Raw genomic sequence first — 21,933 nt, forward strand, 5'->3', positions numbered from 1 at the left:
AGATACACTGTATGCTAACAGATGTACACAGTCTTTAGGTACGGTCACACACACTCTCATTTAGCACATTTTTTGTGGGCGAAATCTAGTCATTTCAATAGAAAACTGCATGAATGGGAATTTCACGTAAAGCCCGGTACACACCAAGCCGACGCCGACGAACTAGTGGCGATGAAAGCAGACTACGGGGTAGGCTCACGTCGGCAGCGTGTGGGTCCAAAGTTGCCCTGACACACCAAGCCGACGCTCGACACCCGACGGCCAAGTTGTACGTCCGTTCTTCGCTTTTCTCATGCACTGGTTTGCCAGCTGAACAGCCAATTAGAATGATCAGATGGCCCAACTGACCGACGAGCTCCAACGCCGATTCAACATGTCGAATCGGCCGAAAAAAAGCAGACGAGGAACACATTGAGAAAACTTAGTCGGCCGACGAACAAAAACTGCCCGTCGGCTTGGTGTGTACCGGGCTTAAGGCTAAAAGCTTTCCCTACACAGATTTCTCAGTGGTTTAGAGTTGGCCATGCAGCAAACAATCATCAGAAAGATTTGTCACCTCTTTCCCTTTAGACTTGAGGAACAGTTCACAACGTTGCATACATTGCTATGCTATTGCTGAAAGACAATTGTGCCTATGAAATTTTGATGATTCAGGTTGGCCTATACAGATTTTACAATCAGATTCTCTCTAGACTGAAAAATGTTCGTACTCCAATACCACATACAGCTGACGCACGTCCTGATTTTGCTGAGTTAGATGTATTCCTAGGTCAACATATTGTGTTGACCCTGGAACAACATTTTAATCCAAAATTTTAGTCTTGACCATATCCCTACATATGAGTAACCATGAGTAATCCCTAAAATCAGGATAAATGATAGATGAATGACACTGATGTACAAACACCAAACACTGATTGTAAGCTTAAACTTCATAAAAACTATAAACTAGTTCTTCACATCTGATTGGTTAATCACAATGTTGTTCTATCTATCTATCAATCAATCAATCAATCAATCAATCAATCAATCAATCAATCAAAATCTAATCTAATCTAATCTAATCTAATCTATCTACTTTTAATTTGTTTTAGTTCACACACACACACAAATTTGTGTGTGTGTGCTGCTCAACTCAATAGGAAATGCATCCAAACAAGAAGGAAATCTATGCAGACATCCTTTCAGAGTCTTTAATAGAAGAGGTTGAAACAGTGGTATACAGCACAAAATCTTCTTTTGTTCATCTTTGAAATATATTATGAAGGCTGGGCTCAGAGTTAACTGAATTATTAGACTAAGTCAATTGAATTATTAAAGTGAGGGATAGATATTTTGTGAATGGATGTTTTCTCACAGTTGACATTGTTTTAAATGAAGTTACTAAAATGGCAATTTACTGTATTTTAGTAGTTCAGTAGAGCCTTCAGGACAATGATCCATATTATTATTGCTCACACATCTTCAGAAGTTCTAACTTTAAGTAATTGTTTTTAATGAACTTGTTCTGTTTTATGCACAACTCAGACTGTTTGATGTTTCACAAATGAATCTTAACTTTCGATTGATGGCTTTCCTGCTTTTATTCCCAATCAGACAGAGATGGCTGACCTCCTCAGACCCCTCTCCGACCAGATCCAGGAGGTCCAGAATTTCCGGGAGAAGAACCGCGGCAGCAGCCTGTTTAACCACCTGTCTGCCGTGAGCGAGAGCATCCCCGCTCTGGGCTGGGTGACTGTGGTAAGCACTTCTCTCTGTCTCACACTTTCAGTGAACACTGTGGTGCAGTCTAGTCACCAACTCATTTATAACCGTTGTGTATGCACAAAACCTGCCCTGAAACAGGCGTACGCCACTTCCTACGCAAAAGGTGGGATTTATAAAAACAAACTTGACGGGAAAATTTGCTCACCTGCACGCAAACTCTGACCCATGCGTACGAACCCTTTTTCCAGGAGTGAGAAAATTAATGAAGTAAACAACGATTTTAAACTCTGTTTTCATGTCGATATACACATTTACATTAAATATTCCACTCTCATAATGTAAATAAGCACTGAAATGACAAAGTCATGCAGATTTTTAAACAAAAATTAGGCTATATGAATTTAGACATATTTGTAGAGCATGCGCTTCATCACTTTTCCTGTGGCATGCTATGTTTTAATGACAGCGAGGAGTGCTATAGGTGCACAATAATTCATCTTTAATCTGCAGATCTCATGTTATGAGAAAATATTTTTAGCGAGAAGAATGATTAATGATGCGCACTTACTTCTATATTATGGCTGGCACTGCTGGATACTCGGTGGTTGAACGGTCAATTGTCCAGTTTGAATAGGTCCAATGATAATAACCTACTGTAAAACCGCAGATGCACGGAGGTGTTAATGTTGTGTGAAGCCATCTCCACAGCATTATGAAAAATACCACTGTATTTGAACGATACAACTGGAAGCAAACGGTAAGATTTGCACGTTTCTTTTTTAAAATGCGTCAGTGACGCGCCGAGTCAGACAATTGTATTTACACTGCAATAAATATAGGCCTATCTGTTTCCACTAAAAATAGCCAGTATAAAAGAATGATCAACTTTATTCTTTATAACTTTAAAACTTTATTCTAAAATATTTATTTGATAACTATTTTCAACAGTTTTGTTTTTAATGAATATTTGTATATATTTATTCTAAATCATGACAAGGATAGTGGATGACTTTTAGCAAAAATAAAAATAAATAAAAATGATTGGCACAAATGGCATTTATAGTCCGTATCTCATATTTCATGGGAATATGCATGGAAATGATATGCAGATGAGGTTATGCATAGTAAAACTAGGCGTTGTAAGCTCCATATATGGTGAGTCAGGGTGGAGATGCACGTACGCACAATCTTCCCCTAACTAGGATTTATAAAGGGATTTTTGCGCAGGTTCTGGCGTACGCATGGTTTCATAAATCTGAAAAATTTTGTGCATACGCAAAATCAAACTTTTGTGCCTACGTACACTTTTAAGATGAAATCTACAGAGAGTTTTATAAATGAGGCCCCTGGTTTGGCTTATTGTTAAGACTGCACATTCAGAAACAGTCATGGCTTGATGCTAGTGATGAAAGCCCAGCAAATAAACTTCAAACAATATCACATCCATCCATTAGGCATATTTTCTTTGATTGTGACAACTGAACGACCTCACACAAACCATCTGGGTCATCGGTGAGAGGACCACCAAACCAATATTTGAATTTTGTTTTTATATTCTATAATGTAAACTCTTCTGTCTTCATGCTGTGGATGGCTGTATCTAATCACTGCAATGTGAATTTGGACTAAGACAGATCTGGACTCTATCATGTTCTGCTTTAAACTACTGCTGATATTTACAACAAAGATTCAAAGCCTCAGTTTTAGTGCTTTCCTTGAAATGTATCCTTTTTTCTATGCTTATTATTTATGGGTACATAAGCTTCTTTGACCATCTTTTGACCCTTTGTTGTCTTGCTCTGTCACAGTGTCAGAGACCAGGGCCGTATGTGAAGGAGATGAATGATGCTGCAATGTTCTACACAAACAGAGTCCTGAAAGATTACAAAGACACGTTAGTGCATTAGGTTTTTTTATTTAGTTCATATCAGGTCAGTTCATGCTAATGTGAAACCCTTACATGGTATTGTGAAAATGATTACTGTACTTACACGCATAGTCAATTTCTCGCACAATAATGTTGTACATGAAAATGTTTTATTTGTTCACTTGAACAATGCCATTGAACGTTTTTTTGTGTCTCTGCTGACCCCAGTGACCCCCGTCATGTTGAGTGGGTTCGTTCTTATCTGAGCATCTGGACTGAACTTCAGACCTACATAAAAGAGCACCACACCACTGGACTCATCTGGAACAAGACTGTAAGTGAGACTTTCAATTGGAGAATGACTCAACTTTTCATATATTCAAGAAGTATAATGTGAATATTCTTTTTTGGATTGAACAATTAGAACAGCTGATGTTGGTAATCAAAATTCTACATTAATAAAGAAATCTGTCATTTTCAAAGACGTAAACATTTGCAGTGCTAGATATTGGGTTTCCATTTCAAATTAGGAAATATTTAAATACAGAAAAGCATATTTTCCATTTTTAGTCATACAGAAGCTGGTTGAATGCAGATTAATTTCAGACGAATAGCAGCTATACTGTGTAGTATATCTATCTAGATAACTAGTGCAGTTATATTTATGATTGCCAGCCTTGGAAATTAATCTCTTCCAGCTAGGGATGAATATTATATTGGTACTACATCGCTTATTGCCATACCGAAGTTAGAGAATTTTTTTATTTATCAGTATCAGTCGATATTGCATATTTAATTGTTCATGCTAATTTCCCCTATAATTTTACATTTAGATCACCTTTTCTGTCATCTAGCACTCGCTTAAAGTTAATCTTTAAAAACGCTAATAATTTAAAACATTGATAAATGTAATCTTTAGCAAATATTGTACATTATAATGTTGTGATGCCTAAATTAAAAACAATTATTTTGAGTTTAATGTATGAGTTTATTCTATGAATTGAATCTATGTACACTATTGTTCAAAAGTCAAAAGTGACAGTAAAGATATTTATGTTACAAAAGATTTATATTCATCAAAGGAGAACCCTTAAAAAATGTATAATGTATTCCACAAAAATATTAAGCAGCACAGCTGTTTTCTACATTGATCAGCATTGCCATCACATGAATAAATTACATTTTAAAATATATTCAAATAGAAAACGGTTATTTTAACAAATTCATATTTCAAAATATTACTGTTTTTGTGATCAAATATGTGCAGCCTTGTTAAGCTTAAGAGACTTCTTTCAGAAATATTTAAAAAAAAATCTTACCAACCCCAAACTTTTGAGCATTTTTTTATTTTACTGGCTTTAACTTGACTCATAATATGCAGCAATGTGTCAGGTTACAATTTTTTTTTTTTTTTTTTACTTTCATAAAACGGCTTCATACTACTTTTATGCCTTTGAAAGAATACACAGTTATCCCTTTAAGTAGTTGTGGGACTTTTGGAGATGTTAAATCTTGTCTGTCTAGGGGTGAAATAGTGTATGTGTCAAACAGAAACCTGAGAGCTCTCAGTGACTGTGTGTCAGCTGTCCCTCCTGCCGTGAGGGCTCTGAGTGTATGTGGAGGACTGTATGGTGTGGACAGGTGGTCATCTGGGTCTTTTTGCATGGGGGTTTACCATAGACATGCCCCCAACAAAAGCCTAGTGTGTCTCTGGCTTACACACCTGCTCTCACACACACTCCTCGTAATTCAAGCTCGCTTCTCATGTAATCAACATTATACCTCTCCTTTGAATTAATTTACTTCTGTATATCCTCACACATCAGGCACAATTAAACTCCCGCATCACTATGTATTTTTCTGCCGTGCTTCTCCGCTTCCTCTAACAGTTTAAGTACCTTTGCCTTTTCACCTCTTCATGAGGCAATGACCTTTAGGATCAGAGTTTGGGTTGCCGAACATCAGCACAAGTATTGGGATTAGAAGTGTGTGTGTTTGTACAAGACAGGAAAAGATGAGTGTGCAACAGTTGTTTAAGCCAGTTTAAGTGTTGAAGTGGGAACCGTGTGCAACTGTCAATGGCAGCTGTGCTGACAATATAAAACAGGCGTAAGTGTGCTGTCAGGGTCACACAATAGCCAACTGTGCCACACTGATCTGTTCTTTTACTTTAAATGATGTTAAATAAGATTGTCCCAGTTGTGCCAGAAACACATGGACTGATATGAACTGCTTTCAAAAGATTATTGCATTGACCATTTAACAATATATTTTCCTAAAGAGACATTTGGTAACACTTAACAGTAAGGAGTCATTTGTTGTGTTAACTAACATGAATGAACAATGAACAATACATTTATTACACTTTTTTAGTAATCTTAGGTAATGTTAGTTAAAAACAATACAGTCGTTCATTGTTTGTTTAGTTCACAGTGTTTGGTAGACCTAATGGTCTACCAAACTAATTTTGTGCATTTACACCTTTAGAATAAAAAGTGTTTAATATCATGAGAAATATTGATTTAATGAAGTGAATCAATGATTTTTGCCATTTAAACTCCTCTTTAAGCGTAAAAAAATTCAGACTCCTTTTCCAAGTGATGCTCTACAAACATTTATTTTAATAAATTGTATGCACTATAAATATGAAATATAAATATTCCAGAATTTTTTATTTTTTTTATGGAGGTCACCTTGGTTTTTGAACTTTTAATCACCAAACCTTACAGCAGGCGGCCGGTGGGCCAAAAGTGGCCCGCCAGCAATAATATCTGGCCCGCGCCCGCAGCCAGATTATTTTGATAGCGGTTGGTTCTGAAATAGATCTGTGATGACAGCAAGAGTTAGCCTACTCACAACCAGAGTAGGCTATGTGAGCGGAGCGCGAGTGGAGCGGTGTGAATTTGAATGGAGCAAGGAGCGGATTTTTTAAAAGTCGGAGCGGCGTGGTTTTCACTCGCTCCACCACCACTCCATCACGAGTACAATTCATACCAACGACCCGGCCGTAATATAACTGCATATTTAGCAAGAATTCACAAGTTTAAAATATTTAGCTAGCTTGATAGAGAAGGATCACTCAAATCAGAAAGAATGTGAATGATGGCAATGGACATGAGCGGGAAGTTATAATAGTTCTCAAGGAATTAGTTTGTTCCTTCATATACTGAATATTTTGAGCTGAAAGCATGATTTGAACAACTACTACAACACTTATTCACACGCAACCGCTCTCTCAATAATGCATTCAAACAAATGTAATCTTTCATCTGTATCCGATTTCGAATGAGCAGAAATCTGTAAGAAATGCATCGATCCGTAGGTAAAATAACTGTCAAAAACGTATTGATATTTTCATCACAAAAAAATAAAACAAATTGCACTGCAAAAAGAAGCAATTATGCCTTTTAATGCTGACAACCATGTAATTAGCTTGTCATGTGGCAGGAAAAAAAGTTTGCACACAAGTGTTCCAATAAGCCATGTTGAAACAATCTTTTATTTATTTTATTTTTTAATATAGGCCTATGAACAGAACTGCGCAGCAAGAGCGAGTTATTAAATGCCCGGAGCGCAGAGGGAAATTGTTGACGCTCCACTCCTCTCACATAGCCTACTCTGCAAATGTGACATTTTGTTAATGACTGTCCTACCACAGGATTTAACACTGAGTAACAGCTCACAGTTACAAAAGACACTGTAACAGTATGCCACAGGCAATTCTAGTTGCATTTTTCATCAATTAATTTATTAAATTATCCTTTGACTATGTTCTGGCCCACCATGTAGTAGTAAAAAACATCTTTGGCCCGATGCCAAACTTACTTGCCAACCCCTGCCCTACGGACTCAATCCATTTTCTCTTACTCCCCCCACTGGATAGAACGACCATTGCAGTGACTTCATCAACATCACGGTTACAATGTTTTTAACCATTTTAAAAATGCTCTGAATTTACAGCCAAACTGTGAATTCTGTGACAGGAATATTGTGTTTTAGTTTTGTTTTTCATGTTTTTCCCATTCTTGGAATGAGCATATTATTTTGGAGCTTCTCAGGGACTAACACTGATGTTCTGTACAGGGTCCTGTTGCCACTCCCTCAGTGTTCAGTGCTTCTTCTGATGGTCCTTGCCCTCCTCCTCCTCCTCCTCCACCACCAGGTCCTCCTCCAATGTTCATGGATGACAGCCCCAAACCTGAGGACACAGCAGCCCAGCACTCAGCTCTGTTTGCACAGCTCAACCAGGGAGAGGCCATCACTAAAAGTGGGCAGAAGAACACTGTCAGACAACAAAATACTAGACCGCCTTCAAAACTGACATCAGGTGATGTGTTCTGCCTCCAGGTTTGAAGCATGTGTCTGACGAGCAGAAGACCCATAAGAACCCAAACTTGCGCTCTCAGGGAGGGAGGACACACCAGGGATCTCCAGCTAAAAGTCAGAACCCCAGCTTGTCTGCCTGTGCACCTGCCAAAAAACATTCCCCCGTGCTGGAGCTGGAAGGAAAGAAGTGGAGGGTGGTAGGTGGCCACACCACATGAACTGACATGTGTCTGAATGTGTCCAGCATTAAATCATATTACTTGTAATCGTTCTGCTACATTTACCAAAATAAAAATTTAATAAAAAATGATGCACACAATACAATATATCCCACAATGCAATGAACTTCATTTTTTTTAAGTCAATGTCATTAACTAAGCCATTTAGTTATATCTTGGAAATAAAAATGCAAATCAACAACTTAGCAAGTAAATTTATCATGTTATGATGTTAAAAAAAATGTTTCAGTTCACTTAAAAATGACTTAAAATTGTTGGTTTGCATTTTTTATTTTCAAGACTAAATGCTGCTCGCTAAATTAAACATGCAATAATGTAGAATACTACTGTTAATACTGAATCATACTAGAGTTTTTATTGATTTACATGCTATTTCCAAAACATTGAAGGCAGTATATAGCACTTTAAGCAGTACAACTAGTCAATTCAATTATTTTTTATTAAAAGATAGCAAAAAAGGTGTGTTAAACACAAAATAGATTATTTATATATAATAAGGTCTAATGCAATAGGAAAATATTACATTATTCTTATTGCACAGCTCCAAGCAATACTAGATTTACATTGGTCAATTGTGTTGTTCTGCTAATATATATATATATACATCATCTTCTTATAATTATTATTATTATTATTAAAATAAAATAGCATTGTGATATTATTATTATTATATAATTTTCTAAATAGAAATACATTTAGTGGAGCCTAAAAATTATATATAAATAATCATTCTCAGTGGCATAGAAATGATTTAAAAATGGAAGAGATTCATTAAGCTAATTATTTTATTTTATTATATTATTTAGCATAGTGGTCATTATTATTATATTGTATTATAGAATAGTATATTATTAATAATATTAATACAAAATATATAATAAATATTGCTACTACTACTAACAATACTTTGCTTAGTACTTATTATTATTGTTGTTGTTGTTATTGTTGTTATTTTTATTGATATTATGCCATCAGAGCCTAAATGTTTTATATAAAATAATCATTTTCATTTGCATAGGATTCATTTGAAAGTGGAAGACATTCATTAAGGCAGGGATCATCAAAAAAGAATGATCTCCCAAAAAGTGGGTTGGATGAATGTAGATATGTATTCAAATGTTAACACTTGCCACACGCTTGTAAACTAAACTACTGTACCCTGCACTTGTAGTGAGACTCTATTGATGTACCGTGCCTGCAGCATGTGTTTAGTGGATCTATTGTGTGTATTTGTCCTGTAGGAGCACCAGGAGAAGTCTCATGACCTGGTGATAGAGGAGGCCGAGCTCAGACAGGTGGTTTATGTCTTTAGCTGTAGCAACTCCACACTCCAGATCAAAGGCAAAGTCAACTCCATCATAGTGGGTAAGAGGAGCTCCTCATAACACCAGCTGCTCTTATTCAGTAACGTTATCTCCTGCTCTATCGCAGCACCACACACCACGCCTGGCAAATGTCTGCCTCTCTCCTCACAGATAACTGTAAGAAGCTCGGACTCGTGTTTGACAATGTGGTGGGCATCGTTGAGATAATCAACTCCAGAGACATTCAGCTTCAGGTTAGATGTCAATGTTTGTGTATAAATTGTAGGCTGAAGTGTTTTGATCTGTGAGTGATCTGTACTCAGGGTTGTTATCGTAAAAGAGAATGTGTTAGCATAATGTATGTGCATGAATTATGGTCATAACTGCCAGAATCAATAAAGAATATCGTAATCAACACAACTATGAATGTTAAATAACATTGTGGTATGCATCTGTTGACACTGAAGAGATGTTAACGGACATAAATTACACAGTCATACATCAAACTTCAGTTTTGCAGCTGCTACATGCTTTTATAGCAAGAATCACTAATAAGTTACTACATAATATTGTCAAATACATCAACCACATATAGTATTGTTCAAAAGTTTTGGATCCGTATGATTAATTTAAAGAAATTCATATTTTTGTTTAGCAGTTAATTGATCAACAGTGAAAGTAAAACTTTTGTTACAAAAAGTTTCTATTTCAAATAAATGCTGAATGATTTCTGAGGATCATGTGACACTGCAGACTGGAGTAATACCTGCTGAAAATTCAGCTTTGCCATCACAGAAATAAATTACATTTTAAAATATATTAAAATAGAAAACAGTTATTTTAATTTGTAATAATATTTAGCAATTTTACTGAATTTATTTCAAATAAATGCAGCCTTGTTGAGCATAAGAAAGCTTGTTTTCTCCAAGTAGGAACTTGTGGCTCAAAAATATATTTTTTTTAAGCTAATTGTAGTTTTTGGACTACACACTGAGCAGCTCTGTTTTGTCACCCTTATGTATTTTGCTGCCTGTGAACAACACATAACTTGTTTTTGGCCTTTCAGGCAATGGGAAAAGTTCCTACTATTTCCATTAACAAGACTGAGGGGTGCCATGTCTACTTGAGCAAGGATTCACTTGACTGTGAGATTATCAGTGCCAAGAGTTCTGAGATGAACGTCCTCGTTCCTGAAGAAGATGATTATGTAAGTTTATTTACACTGGAAATATCTACCAATAGAGCTAGCATAACCTAAAATTTTATTTTAACAAATAACTTTCTTGATACATTGTGTCATGTACCAAAATAACAATGTTCTATTTCAGAGATTTGACTTTACTTTTATTTGCTTTACATTCAAATATGAGGGAAAATCTGTCATCAGCCTTAAAGGTTGAAGCATTGTTTATACATTATTTGACTAAAATTTTGTCTTGTGTATTCAACAGAGGGAGTTTCCAATCCCAGAGCAGTTTAAAACAGTTTGGGACGGCTCCAGCCTTGTAACAGAGTCCACAAAGATTGCTGGTTGATTCCTTTTCCAGCTCGTCATCGCTTTCCTCCTACCCAGAATTCTTCATGCACTTTCACTATATCACACTGTTAGCGGAGACGGAAGAATTCATACATTGTGGTTGTGAGAGTTGTAGATTTAGGCTCACAAAATATGGACAAAAGTTCCATTCCCACAAACCAGTTATGAAACATTTCAGCAAATGGAGATGTTTCTCCTTAATTAAGCTGCAATAAAAATACATAATATACATTTATTAATTATTATACATTAAAAGTAATTACACATGATTGCACCATTATGTGTGAATATGGGAATTGTTTAGTCAGCAACTCAAAGTACTCAGCTAAAATAATTAATCAGTAAGCAATCACAATTTTAAAACAATATATATTTTCAGAAATTCATTAATTTATGAATTTTTTTATTTAATTTAATTTTTTGTCTTTTTTGACATTATCAAGTACTTTGTGTTGATGTCATAAATTATCATGTTAAATACATTTAGGTTCTGTGTACTAATTTAATAAAACAAAAAAATATATATTTTTCAAAATATTATGACTATATTTAGCTTTAACTTGTTTTTATGGAGAAACCAGTTCATGTTTTGTGCAGTCACATTTTACATATCCTACAGATTACAGGTCCCAGTTTCAGTTCATAACATTTTCTTCTGCACTCACACACACTCACACACACACACACGCACACACACACACACACACACACACACACACACACACACACACACACAAAAACATGTTTATTTGGCAAGGTAAACTTGTATCTTCAGGCTTTGGATGCAGAATATGTGCAATCATGAGCAGAGGAGAAAAATCAACGGCTATTATACAATCAAACCTCTTTTTATTCTATGAGTGTGATAAATGGTCTTTGTTCTATGAATGAATGAGTGCCTTTGAGGGTATTTTTTTTAAATAAGATTTTATATTATTTTAATACAGTGGGTACGGAAAGTATTCAGACCCCCTTAAATTTTTCACTCTTTGTTATATTGCAGCCATTTGCTAAAATCATTTAAGTTCATTTTTTTCCCTCATTAATGTACACACAGCACCCCATATTGACAGAAAAACACAGAATTGTTGACATTATGCAGATTTATTAAAAAAGAAAAACTGAAATATCACATGGTCCTAAGTATTCAGACCCTTTGCTGTGACACTCATATATTTAACTCAGGTGCTGTCCATTTCTTCTGATCATCCTTGAGATGGTTCTACACCTTCATTTGAGTCCAGCTGTGTTTGATTATACTGACTGGACTTGATTAGGAAAGCTACACACCTGTCTATATAAGACCTTACAGCTCACAGTGCATGTCAGAGCAAATGAGAATCATGAGGTCAAAGGAACTGCCTGAAGAGCTCAGAGACAGAATTGTGGCAAGGCACAGATCTGGCCAAGGTTACAAAAAAATTTCTGCTGTACTTAAGGTTCCTAAGAGCACAGTGGCATCCATAATCCTTAAATGGAAGACGTTTGGGACGACCAGAACCCTTCCTAGAGCTGGCCGTCTGGCCAAACTGAGCTATCGGGGGAGAAGAGCCTTGGTGAGAGAGGTAAAGAAGAACCCAAAGATCACTGTGGCTGAGCTCCAGAGATGCAGTAGGGAGATGGGAGAAAGTTGTAGAAAGACAACCATCACGGCAGCCCTCTACCAGTCGGGGCTTTATGGCAGAATGGCCCGACGGAAGCCTCTCCTCAGTGCAAGACACATGAAAGCTCGCATGGAGTTTGCTAAAAAACACCTGAAGATTCTCTGGTCTGATGAGACCAAGATAGAACTTTTTGGCCTTAATTCTAAGCGGTATGTGTGGAGAAAACCAGGCACTGCTGTCCAATACAGTCCCAACAGTGAAGCATGGTGGTGGCAGCATAATGCTGTGGGGGTGTTTTTCAGCTGCAGGGACAGGGCGACTGGTTGCAATCGAAGGAAAGATGAATGCGGCCAAGTACAGGGATATCCTGGACGGAAACCTTCTCCAGAGTGCTCAGGACCTCAGACTAGGCCAAAGGTTTACCTTCCAACAAGACAATGACCCTAAGCACACAGCTAAAATAACGAAGGAGTGGCTTCACAACAACTCCGTGACTGTTCTTGAATGGCCCAGCCAGAGCCCTGACTTAAACCCAATTGAGCATCTCTGGAGAGACCTAAAAATGGCTGTCCACCAACGTTTACCATCCAACCTGACAGAACTGGAGAGGATCTGCAAGGAGGAATGGCAGAGGATCCCCAAATCCAGGTGTGAAAAACTTGTTGCAACTTTCCCAAAAAGACTCATGGCTGTATTAGATCAAAAGGGTGCTTCTACTAAATACTGAGCAAAGGGTCTGAATACTTAGGACCATGTGATATTTCAGTTTTTCTTTTTTAATAAATCTGCAAAAATGTCAACAATTCTGTGTTTTTCTGTCAATATGGGGTGCTGTGTGTACATTAATGAGGAAAAAAATTAACTTAAATGATTTTAGCAAATGGCTGCAATATAACAAAGAGTGAAAAATTGAAGGGGGTCTGAATACTTTCCGTACCCACTGTATAGTTCAAATATTGCTTAATTTTATCACTCTATTTCATTTATAATATCAGACTGCTCATACCTGAGATTAACTTTTGGTAGTCAAATGTTTGTATGTTTGTACACCATCAGGATAGTAATGACATGTGTTGTGTTATAACATTAAGTAAATATCATAGTTCATGTCCAAAATAGTTTCCTAGATGTTCTCACTTTGCACTCACATATTTACATTGCTTGTAAATTTACATGCTTTAAATGTTTCTTCAACAGGACCGTCTTGAACACTTCAGCTCATTTTGAATGTATGCCAGCATGTGTTAATATGTAGCATTCTTCAGTCCATAAAAGGGAATCATGTTACATTTGCTTGGTCAGTAAACAGTTGACATTTAACTAAACATTGTAATGCACATTTATAAATGATGCTTAAACAAAGTAGAACGTGCACACCGTATTAAATCACACACCTTAAATTGTAATTTACCAAAGTATTTTCACGTTACCATATCAATTTGATCAAATAAAGTAATTGTGAACTCACTACACTTATTTGTGTTGTTTTTTGGCCTTTTTACAATCTTTTGATTAAGCTTTATAAAGTTTATTTGTTCAAAAATTAAAGCTGTCAAGTTAAAATGTGATATTAATTACATTTAGCATATTTTTTTTTTACAATTTCCTTAATTTCTATAGAATGATCAGGAATCAGATTGTATTTATTGTACTGACAATACTAGTTTTTTAACAGTAACAAAAAACTAATCTGCAAAAACATTCTGTGAAAAAAACCCATGTTTAAATTTTGCTTTAGTGCAAGAAAAATATAAGAGTTAATTCACTATAAAAAAGGTTATCTAATTTTGTTGTGCTTCTAATATCTCAGTATTTTTCACACACAGTATTTAAATGGGTTTTTATACATGAAACTGCCTTTATATTCTAGGAAAGGGTCCCTTACAAGGGGATCATTAAATTTGGGAGTCCATGGCATTTTTTATAAATGCATGAAAAAAGAGTGAATTTGTCAGCACATGGCTCTTTAATGAAACCCATAGATTCTGTCCCTGACAAGTTTAAACAGAGCAGCGATGGGGAATCATCAACTTGGTAAATGAGAACAGAATGTGAAGTATTCACCTTGCTCCACGCTGGTAATTTAAAGCAATACAAAACATAAATTAATTTAAAACGATAGAGCTTTTAAACTCAAATGTACGCCACTATGTTTAATGTGACATATGTCCTACTTTAAAATATACATATTCTACAAGCACAGCTTAAGTAATTTACCAAACAGAGACAGCAAAAGCTTCATGGTGCCATCTGCTGGCAAGCAGTGAATCTTTAAAATATTACACAACAAACATCATTTTTTGTGTTTATTTGTAATTGTACAAATGTTTATTTTTTTTAATTGAATGTTCATTTAAATTTAAATATTTTAATTACAACTTTTTTTTAAATCAAGAGCTTCAAAATTTTAAGAAAGAAAATCAATTAGAAACACTTAAAATTCTGTGTTCTTGTGGTATTTAGCATCTGTTTCTGGCTAATGCTTGATGACCTTGGGTGAAAAGCATTTCTGGCTCTAGATCTGATTCCTGCTCCTCTTTTTCTAAAGAAGCAGCAGATGGACTTTTCCCGTAATCTTTGCCCACAGATAAATTGCTCTGGTCTCTTAGTGGGCTCCTTAAGTGCTGGTCACGATGAGCAATCACACAGAAACCCTCTGAGTCCTGAGTAAACAGTGTAGCAAAAGTTTCTCCAACCGTCTCTGTGTTTGCAAGTTCCTTACCTGATTTTTTTGGGGAAAAAGTGTATTTCTCCTTTAACCTGCACTTAGCTGGACTTGAAATTAGATGGCGTTTAAAAGGCGATGTTGGAGCATTTTCAATAGGTGATGCAAGCCAGCTATTCTCTTTCCCCATCCGTTTCATGGGTGATGCCTTATTTTTGTGCCAAGACTGCTCCTGATTTTTATTGGTATTCACAGAAGTACTCAATCTTTTGTGGTTTTCATTGACAGGCCTAGAAGTTAAGATAGACCCCTTAACTGAGGCCTTCTGATCTCTTAAATCATGTTTGTCCGTGTGTTTAGGACTTGGAGATTTAAGGAAATGCTTATGTGCATCTTCAGAAGGTTTCCAGACCATCAGATCATAGTGCTCTGGGGACTCCTCGTGAAAGAAAGGATCACTTTCAGGAATTGTCTGATTTGGATATTCATTTGAAGCTTCTTTATTCCAATATTCTTGTGTCTCTAACACATTTTCTGTATAATGGACAACTTGTCTCCTTTTTTCAGGCGGTTCTTCTTCCTCTGGCTCATTAATTGGAGAAAAGACTGTTCTTTTTTGTCCTTGGCTGACAATCTTTCAAAATCTTCATCACAGTACACCTCAGATATTTGACTGGTTGACCCTGTAGATGGCTCCAAAGTCCCATCATGTTTCCGTCTGGCCCTGTGTGCATGGAACTGAACAACCCAGAATGAGCCACACTTGAGTTAGGGTCTGGGCAAACAAATGCCCGTCAGAAAAGGACAAAAGGTAATTATTGTTAATTATTATTTAGCTTTAACAGTTTAGCACATTAAAGGTATATATATTTTAAAATATCACATAATCTGAAACAGTTACAGTATGAAACAACTCTGGAATGTCTTACCTATGGATTTGGGTGAAAAGAAGGTTGATATAGTGCTTTGTATAGAGACAGGCATGTTGAGTTTGGTCTGAGTGAAGCTGAGTACCACACTGTCTCCCCCTGATCTCACAACTGGGTTCAGTAATTTGGATATTGGACGGGTCAGCTTATCTGAAAAAATTTAAAAAGCTATCTGAGATCCCTTCATATATCATGGATTTTTTTCTTTCGAAGATAAAAGAAAAAAATATTTTCAATTCACTTAAAAGTTTAGTCATGGTCTAAATATATTTAATTAGAATTAAGTTGTTGTTACCTGTTGTTCCTTTTCTTTGAACTCGTTTGTGTCGAGCCATATTCCACACTCTTCTTCTTTAGCTGAAGCTGCAGGTTTCACTTTAGTGTTCTTTGTGGATTTCATTGTTTACAAATCTCACACACTCGAATAACCAGCCTCTCTTTATATACGGGACAAACAATTCCCTGGAACGCTCACAGTCTCATAACAAACAAAAATATGCATTTTAACATTTACAAAGTTATACTTTAGTTATTTAGATACAGTTTCTCGAGTACCTCTGTTCACTGTAGCTGTCTAATCATTCCCGCGCGCGTATTCAAAGACACTCTCGGGTTGCCAAGTATTCTTATGAATGACCGACAAATCAGTTTCGTTAAATAAATGGCACTGGTTAATAATGAAGGTGGTCGCCTTACGATTATATATAATATACTATATCAAACAGTTATTATACTATAATGTAGTTATGAATTACATAAGTGAGTGAATAAAGTGCGATATATTTATTAGTGTAGAAATATTAAAGGGACTTGGCAACCCGTCACCACGACGTCACGTCAGCTTGACACAGTGGGTGGCGTCAATATAAGGGTGAGTGAATTCTCTTCTTCCTCGTGTGTTTTTGCTAAAAACGCCTTTAGTGTTTTAATAATATGTCATGTCATAACCATATTAACGTTATAGACGTATATAAGGTGTGAATTAACGAGAGACATCAACGTCTCTTGTACTCTCACAGCGGATTCAAAGCAATATCTTAGCTAGCTAGCTATGCTAACACCGCTGTGTATTGTCAGGACATAAACAAAACAAAATTAGCGGTTGTATTATATACTTCTCTTGGCATTCACAATACCTTGCATCAGTCAGTTCGTTAAATGTGTAAAATATAATGAGTTACACACATTTGGATGTCTGTTTATAAATTTCAATTGTATTTCCTTGTCCACAATGTGTCTGTAAACCTACTGAGATCAGATCAGTCGAATTTGATATGCAACCACTGTGTATATAATTTATTCCACTGAGAATAGCGCTGACCCGTGACTAAACCAAGCATAATGATCTGATTCTCGCTTCAATTGTTTTGTAGTTGATCATGTTTCATGGAATACCTGCCTCTGGAGTGATGGGAGGAGGTGAGTGAGAGAACCTGCTTAATCATGAGCATCTCATTCTTATTTTACTCCTGCACATATTTTCATTAGTCTCATGTCTGATTTTATATGTTTTGCCTTTCTGCTTTAACTTAACCAGCACCTGCCAACAAGCCAGAACTGTATGAGGTAATAATATTGTTCACATAATTTGTAATAATGGACTCATCTGTCATCATTCGTCTGTTTAAATTAAGTTTTTTTTATATATTTTTTTGTCTTACAGGAAGTGAAATTGTACAAAAATGCCAGAGAAAGAGAAAAGTAAGTTAACCAACATCATATTGGCAATTGATTTCATAATAAAGATGATGGCAAATAGTGATTATGTGATTGGGTTGCAATTAATGTCCTTTTATTTTGTTTTGAAAGGTATGACAACATGGCAGAGTTGTTTGCTGTGGTCAAAACACTTCAGGCCCTGGAAAAAGCCTACATTAAGGACTGTGTGACTCCAAACGAGTTAGTTGCTTCATTTGTTTGTGCAAAATATTGTGAATTAAGGTTATTATCACAGTTACAGTTTCTGAGTAAAATCCATTCATTTTAAGTTCACATGTTTGGAAATTTTATGTGATATGAAATATTTTTGCACAGAGTTTTCCCAACATTGCTCAAATTTTCTGTGTTGACCAGCCAGAAGCTGCTTTCTTTTAAAGTGACTTTTGTGTGAGTTATGCTTCAAACATCACTGGTCTATAACAATAGTCAATGGACCTTTTTTGTCCATAAACTGTTGCTAATGTGACCACACCCTTATTTACATCTATTCATATAGTAAATATTTGCATTGTTTTTGCAGATACACAGGAGCTTGCTCAAGATTGCTTGTCCAGTACAAGGCTGCTTTCAAACAAGTCCAGGGTTCAGATGTGGGCTCCATTGATGACTTTTGTCGGAGATACAGGGTATAGCTTATTTTGCTTACATGAAAAAGAAAGTGACGTGATGTGACATGTGGCCAAGTATGGTTACCCATACTCTGAATTTGTGCTCTGCATTTAACACATCCAAAGTGCACACACACAGCAGTGAACACACAAACACCGTGAACACACACCCGAAGCAGTGGGCAGCCCGGGGAGCATTGGGGGTTCGGTGCCTTGCTCAAGGGCACCTCTGTCGTGGTATTGAGGGTGGAGAGAGCGCTGGACATTCACTCCCCCCACCTACAATCCCTGCCGGCCCGAGACTCGAACCCGTAACCCTTAGGTTACGAGTCCGACTCTCTAACCATTAGGTCACAAATTCCCAACTTTCACGACTTCTTTAGATGTAACTCTAAGTTATTCTATTTAATGTTATTTTGTATCTTTGGTTAGTAATTTATTAGTCCAGTGCATTGTACGCGGTTCACTTTTTAAAATATTTATTCCCCTGTGTGTTTCTGACAGCTGGACTGTCCACTGGCTATGGAAAGGATCAAAGAGGATCGACCAATCACCATTAAGGATGACAAGGGCAACCTGAATCGCTGCATTGCAGACATAGTTTCTGTATGTATCTTGAATACTTTGTATAGTGATTTTATGCAGCCTAGAATGAATAACTTCTTGAGTTAATGCCAGAACGCCCCAGTGTTTATTGACTGAGCACAGAGGATACCTTCTTGTTCCAACAGTTCCATTAAGTAGATTTATTTAATCAGACTAGAAGAAATAATACCATATGCAATTTGTCACAGGGCTCCGCAGTAGAGTGTGTGGTGCATTTAGCAATCATAATAACTGGCAAAATCTGTTCCTTTATCCTTTTTAATCTTTGTTTTTTCTTATGCAGCTCTTTATCACAGTGATGGACAAACTTCGACTTGAGATTCGTGCCATGGATGAGGTACTCATTTCACAGAATACATCAGCTTAATTAGATTAACATAATGTTATTTAGAGACAGTTTAAGTCCTCTTGATTTGAATTACTGATTAAATGTGAATATTGTTTTATAGATCCAGCCTGACCTGAGAGAGCTCATGGAGACCATGAATAGAATGAGCAACATGCCTCCAGATTCAGAGGCCAAAGACAAAGTCAGCCTCTGGTATGCCAAGTTTTACTTTAGAAATACAGTACCATTCAAAAAGATTAAAAAAAAAAAAAAAAAACAGTGACAGTAAAGACATTTATAATATTGGAAAAGATTTCTATTTAAAATAAATGCTGTTTTTTTTTTTTTTTCTATTCATCGAAAAATCCTAGAAAAAAATATCACAGTTAAGCAGTGCAAATGTTTAACATTAATAATTATAAGAAATGTTTAAGCACCAAATAAGCATATTAGAATGATTCCTGAAGAATTATGTGACATCGAAAACTGGAGTAATTTTTGTAAGTCACATTTAGAATTCATTAAATAAAATAGCTCATCTGCCAAAATCTAAAATCAAAACTAAATTAAACTGTCTGCCCTGAAAAAACAAATTCAGTTTCCCTGCACTTTAAAAGCAATGCTCACTGTGTTGTTCTTGCTCACAGGTTAACCACACTAAGCAGCATGTCTGCATCTGATGAGCTGGATGACTCCCAGGTTCGCCAGATGCTGTTTGACCTGGAGTCTGCCTACAACGCCTTTAATCGTTTCTTACACTCTTCTTAAATGTTACTTCCCTCTCTGAGCTATTTTTTTTATTTTTTATCAAACCTTCGTTTCATTTTCCCTATTTTGCCCATGCCTCTTGTAGGAATGTAGGAATGTTAAGTCCAATTAGAGTACTGCTTACTAAGGCTTATGTTGTCCAGTAATACAATCAGGATTATATCATTCACAGATTTGAAAATTAAGAGAAGTAGATTTTTTTTTTTTTTTATATATAAAGTAAAGAGATTTTTCTATCACATGGTAGTCTGAAGGTGTTCTCTAGAATGGCAATAGCGAATTCAATAGCCAACTGAGATGCAATGAGGGCGTTATAGGGAAGAGAATATTATAGGCAAAAGATGCTTGCGTCTATAAATACATGTTGGATAAACATATGAATTGATAGTTTGTGGATCTCATAATATCTTCTAGAACAAGGTCTTATACTGAATTATCAGTACTGCATTTTATTTTAAATGGATGTTTTCCCTAGCTACACACTTTCCTTAATTTTTTAAGTAGATGTTTTCCCAGTATTTAAATCTACACACTTTCCTTAATTTTTTAAGTAGATGTTTTCCCAGTATTTAAATGAGACAATGTTAAATGCTCTCATTCATTTACAGTACTTAAACATTTTTTGGTTGATAACTTGACTTTTATAAAAGCTTGATTAAGAACTTACTCTTTCCTTGGCATGGTGTTGGTCTAGCTCACTTTATGTAATAAGGCATATTTATTAAATGACCTATGTAAATAAAATAGTTTTGAAATAAACCACATAATACTTTGAAAAATATTTTGCCCGTTTCTGTGTGATTATGTATAAATAATTATATTAAACCCTTTCATTTGGTTGAATGCCTCAATATAATGTCTGCCATCCAACAGCACACAGTAATGCATAATCCATTTCTGTTCCATGTTAATTCCATTCAAAATGAAGCATATTGGACTGAGGGAATTAAGGGACATTTTTATCGGGGGGGGGGGGGGGGGGTGTTTCCGGTGACTTTTTGTTGGCGAAAGATTTCCTCATGCAGATTTCGCAGCGGATGTAGGTTGGTTATTTGCGGTGTTGACCAAGCAAAATCTGCTTGTTTTGAGAGTTACTTTAATGCTTCATACATAAGTATGTAATTGACAATACACAATGGACCCTTTTCGCCTCTTGGCACTCCTGTTAAAAATACAGAATACGTGTGTGTTGGTCCACTAAATATTTGTCATGCTAAATAGTATTTACCTCATCATTTTGCATACAAGAATGTGTATGATTTTTTTAACCACAAAAATCAATCACTACAGTATCTAGAGAAATGCTCCCACCATACCTTTCTTTACTGTTGAAACTGCAGCAGGAACCCCTCATCCCAGCAGAACTGCTCTTTATCAGGCCAGGACCAAAAATGTGTAGAATGCTGTAAAACACGAAAAACAAACATTGACAATCATTATGTGATATTTCCATTAATATAGAATAATATAATATAATATAAGATAATTTGTCACAAACACAGTCATCCAACAATTCATAGTGAAATGATGTGGTTGCTTAACCAAGTTACTGTGCAAGGGTTCTGTGATCAGTGTATATCATTAAAAATATCATATGTGTGTGAGTGAGTGTTTTTTTTTGTGTGTGTGTGTGTGTGTAATAAAAAATTGCACATTCAGTCAACATTCATTTTATGTTGTAAGAATGATTTTAATGACATAAAATTAACTCTAACTGAATGTGCAA

At 36.0% G+C, this 21,933-nt stretch overlaps 3 protein-coding genes across 3 annotated transcripts in view; 2 read left to right on the top strand and 1 right to left on the bottom strand.

Annotated features, from left to right (window-relative positions):
* The window catches only part of LOC306847507 (adenylyl cyclase-associated protein 2-like), a 32,142-nt gene extending 20,272 nt beyond the window's left edge, over window positions 1–11,870 (top strand). Inside the window, exons 5-13 of the mRNA XM_079381464.1 lie at window positions 1,597–1,740; window positions 3,516–3,601; window positions 3,803–3,908; window positions 7,658–7,841; window positions 7,922–8,097; window positions 9,381–9,504; window positions 9,615–9,697; window positions 10,510–10,650; window positions 10,895–11,870. Of these exons, the coding sequence (XP_079237590.1) occupies window positions 1,597–1,740; window positions 3,516–3,601; window positions 3,803–3,908; window positions 7,658–7,841; window positions 7,922–8,097; window positions 9,381–9,504; window positions 9,615–9,697; window positions 10,510–10,650; window positions 10,895–10,978 (1,128 nt within the window). The 3' untranslated portion in view covers window positions 10,979–11,870. The remainder of the gene's footprint in view (window positions 1–1,596; window positions 1,741–3,515; window positions 3,602–3,802; window positions 3,909–7,657; window positions 7,842–7,921; window positions 8,098–9,380; window positions 9,505–9,614; window positions 9,698–10,509; window positions 10,651–10,894) is intronic.
* A 3,173-nt stretch (window positions 11,871–15,043) lies between these two features.
* LOC306847445 (uncharacterized protein) lies at window positions 15,044–16,578 on the bottom strand (the record flags this gene model as incomplete). Its single annotated transcript, XM_079381398.1, has 3 exons — window positions 15,044–15,870; window positions 16,179–16,323; window positions 16,474–16,578. The coding sequence occupies 3 exons, from the start codon at window positions 16,576–16,578 to the stop codon at window positions 15,044–15,046; spliced, it is 1,077 nt and encodes a 358-aa protein (XP_079237524.1).
* Window positions 16,579–17,028: 450 nt separating this feature from the next.
* LOC306847041 (vacuolar protein sorting-associated protein 28 homolog) lies at window positions 17,029–20,981 on the top strand. The gene is made up of 11 exons (XM_079380780.1): window positions 17,029–17,049; window positions 17,552–17,597; window positions 17,716–17,744; window positions 17,842–17,879; window positions 17,988–18,077; window positions 18,418–18,523; window positions 19,010–19,111; window positions 19,395–19,448; window positions 19,561–19,652; window positions 20,087–20,722; window positions 20,774–20,981. Exons 2-10 carry the CDS (start codon window positions 17,558–17,560, stop codon window positions 20,205–20,207), a joined length of 672 nt encoding a protein of 223 aa, XP_079236906.1. The 5' UTR covers window positions 17,029–17,049; window positions 17,552–17,557; the 3' UTR covers window positions 20,208–20,722; window positions 20,774–20,981.
* Window positions 20,982–21,933: the final 952 nt, after the last annotated feature.

This window comes from Barbus barbus (assembly GCF_936440315.1).
Source record: "Barbus barbus genome assembly, chromosome: 27".
Lineage (NCBI taxonomy): Eukaryota > Metazoa > Chordata > Actinopteri > Cypriniformes > Cyprinidae > Barbus > Barbus barbus.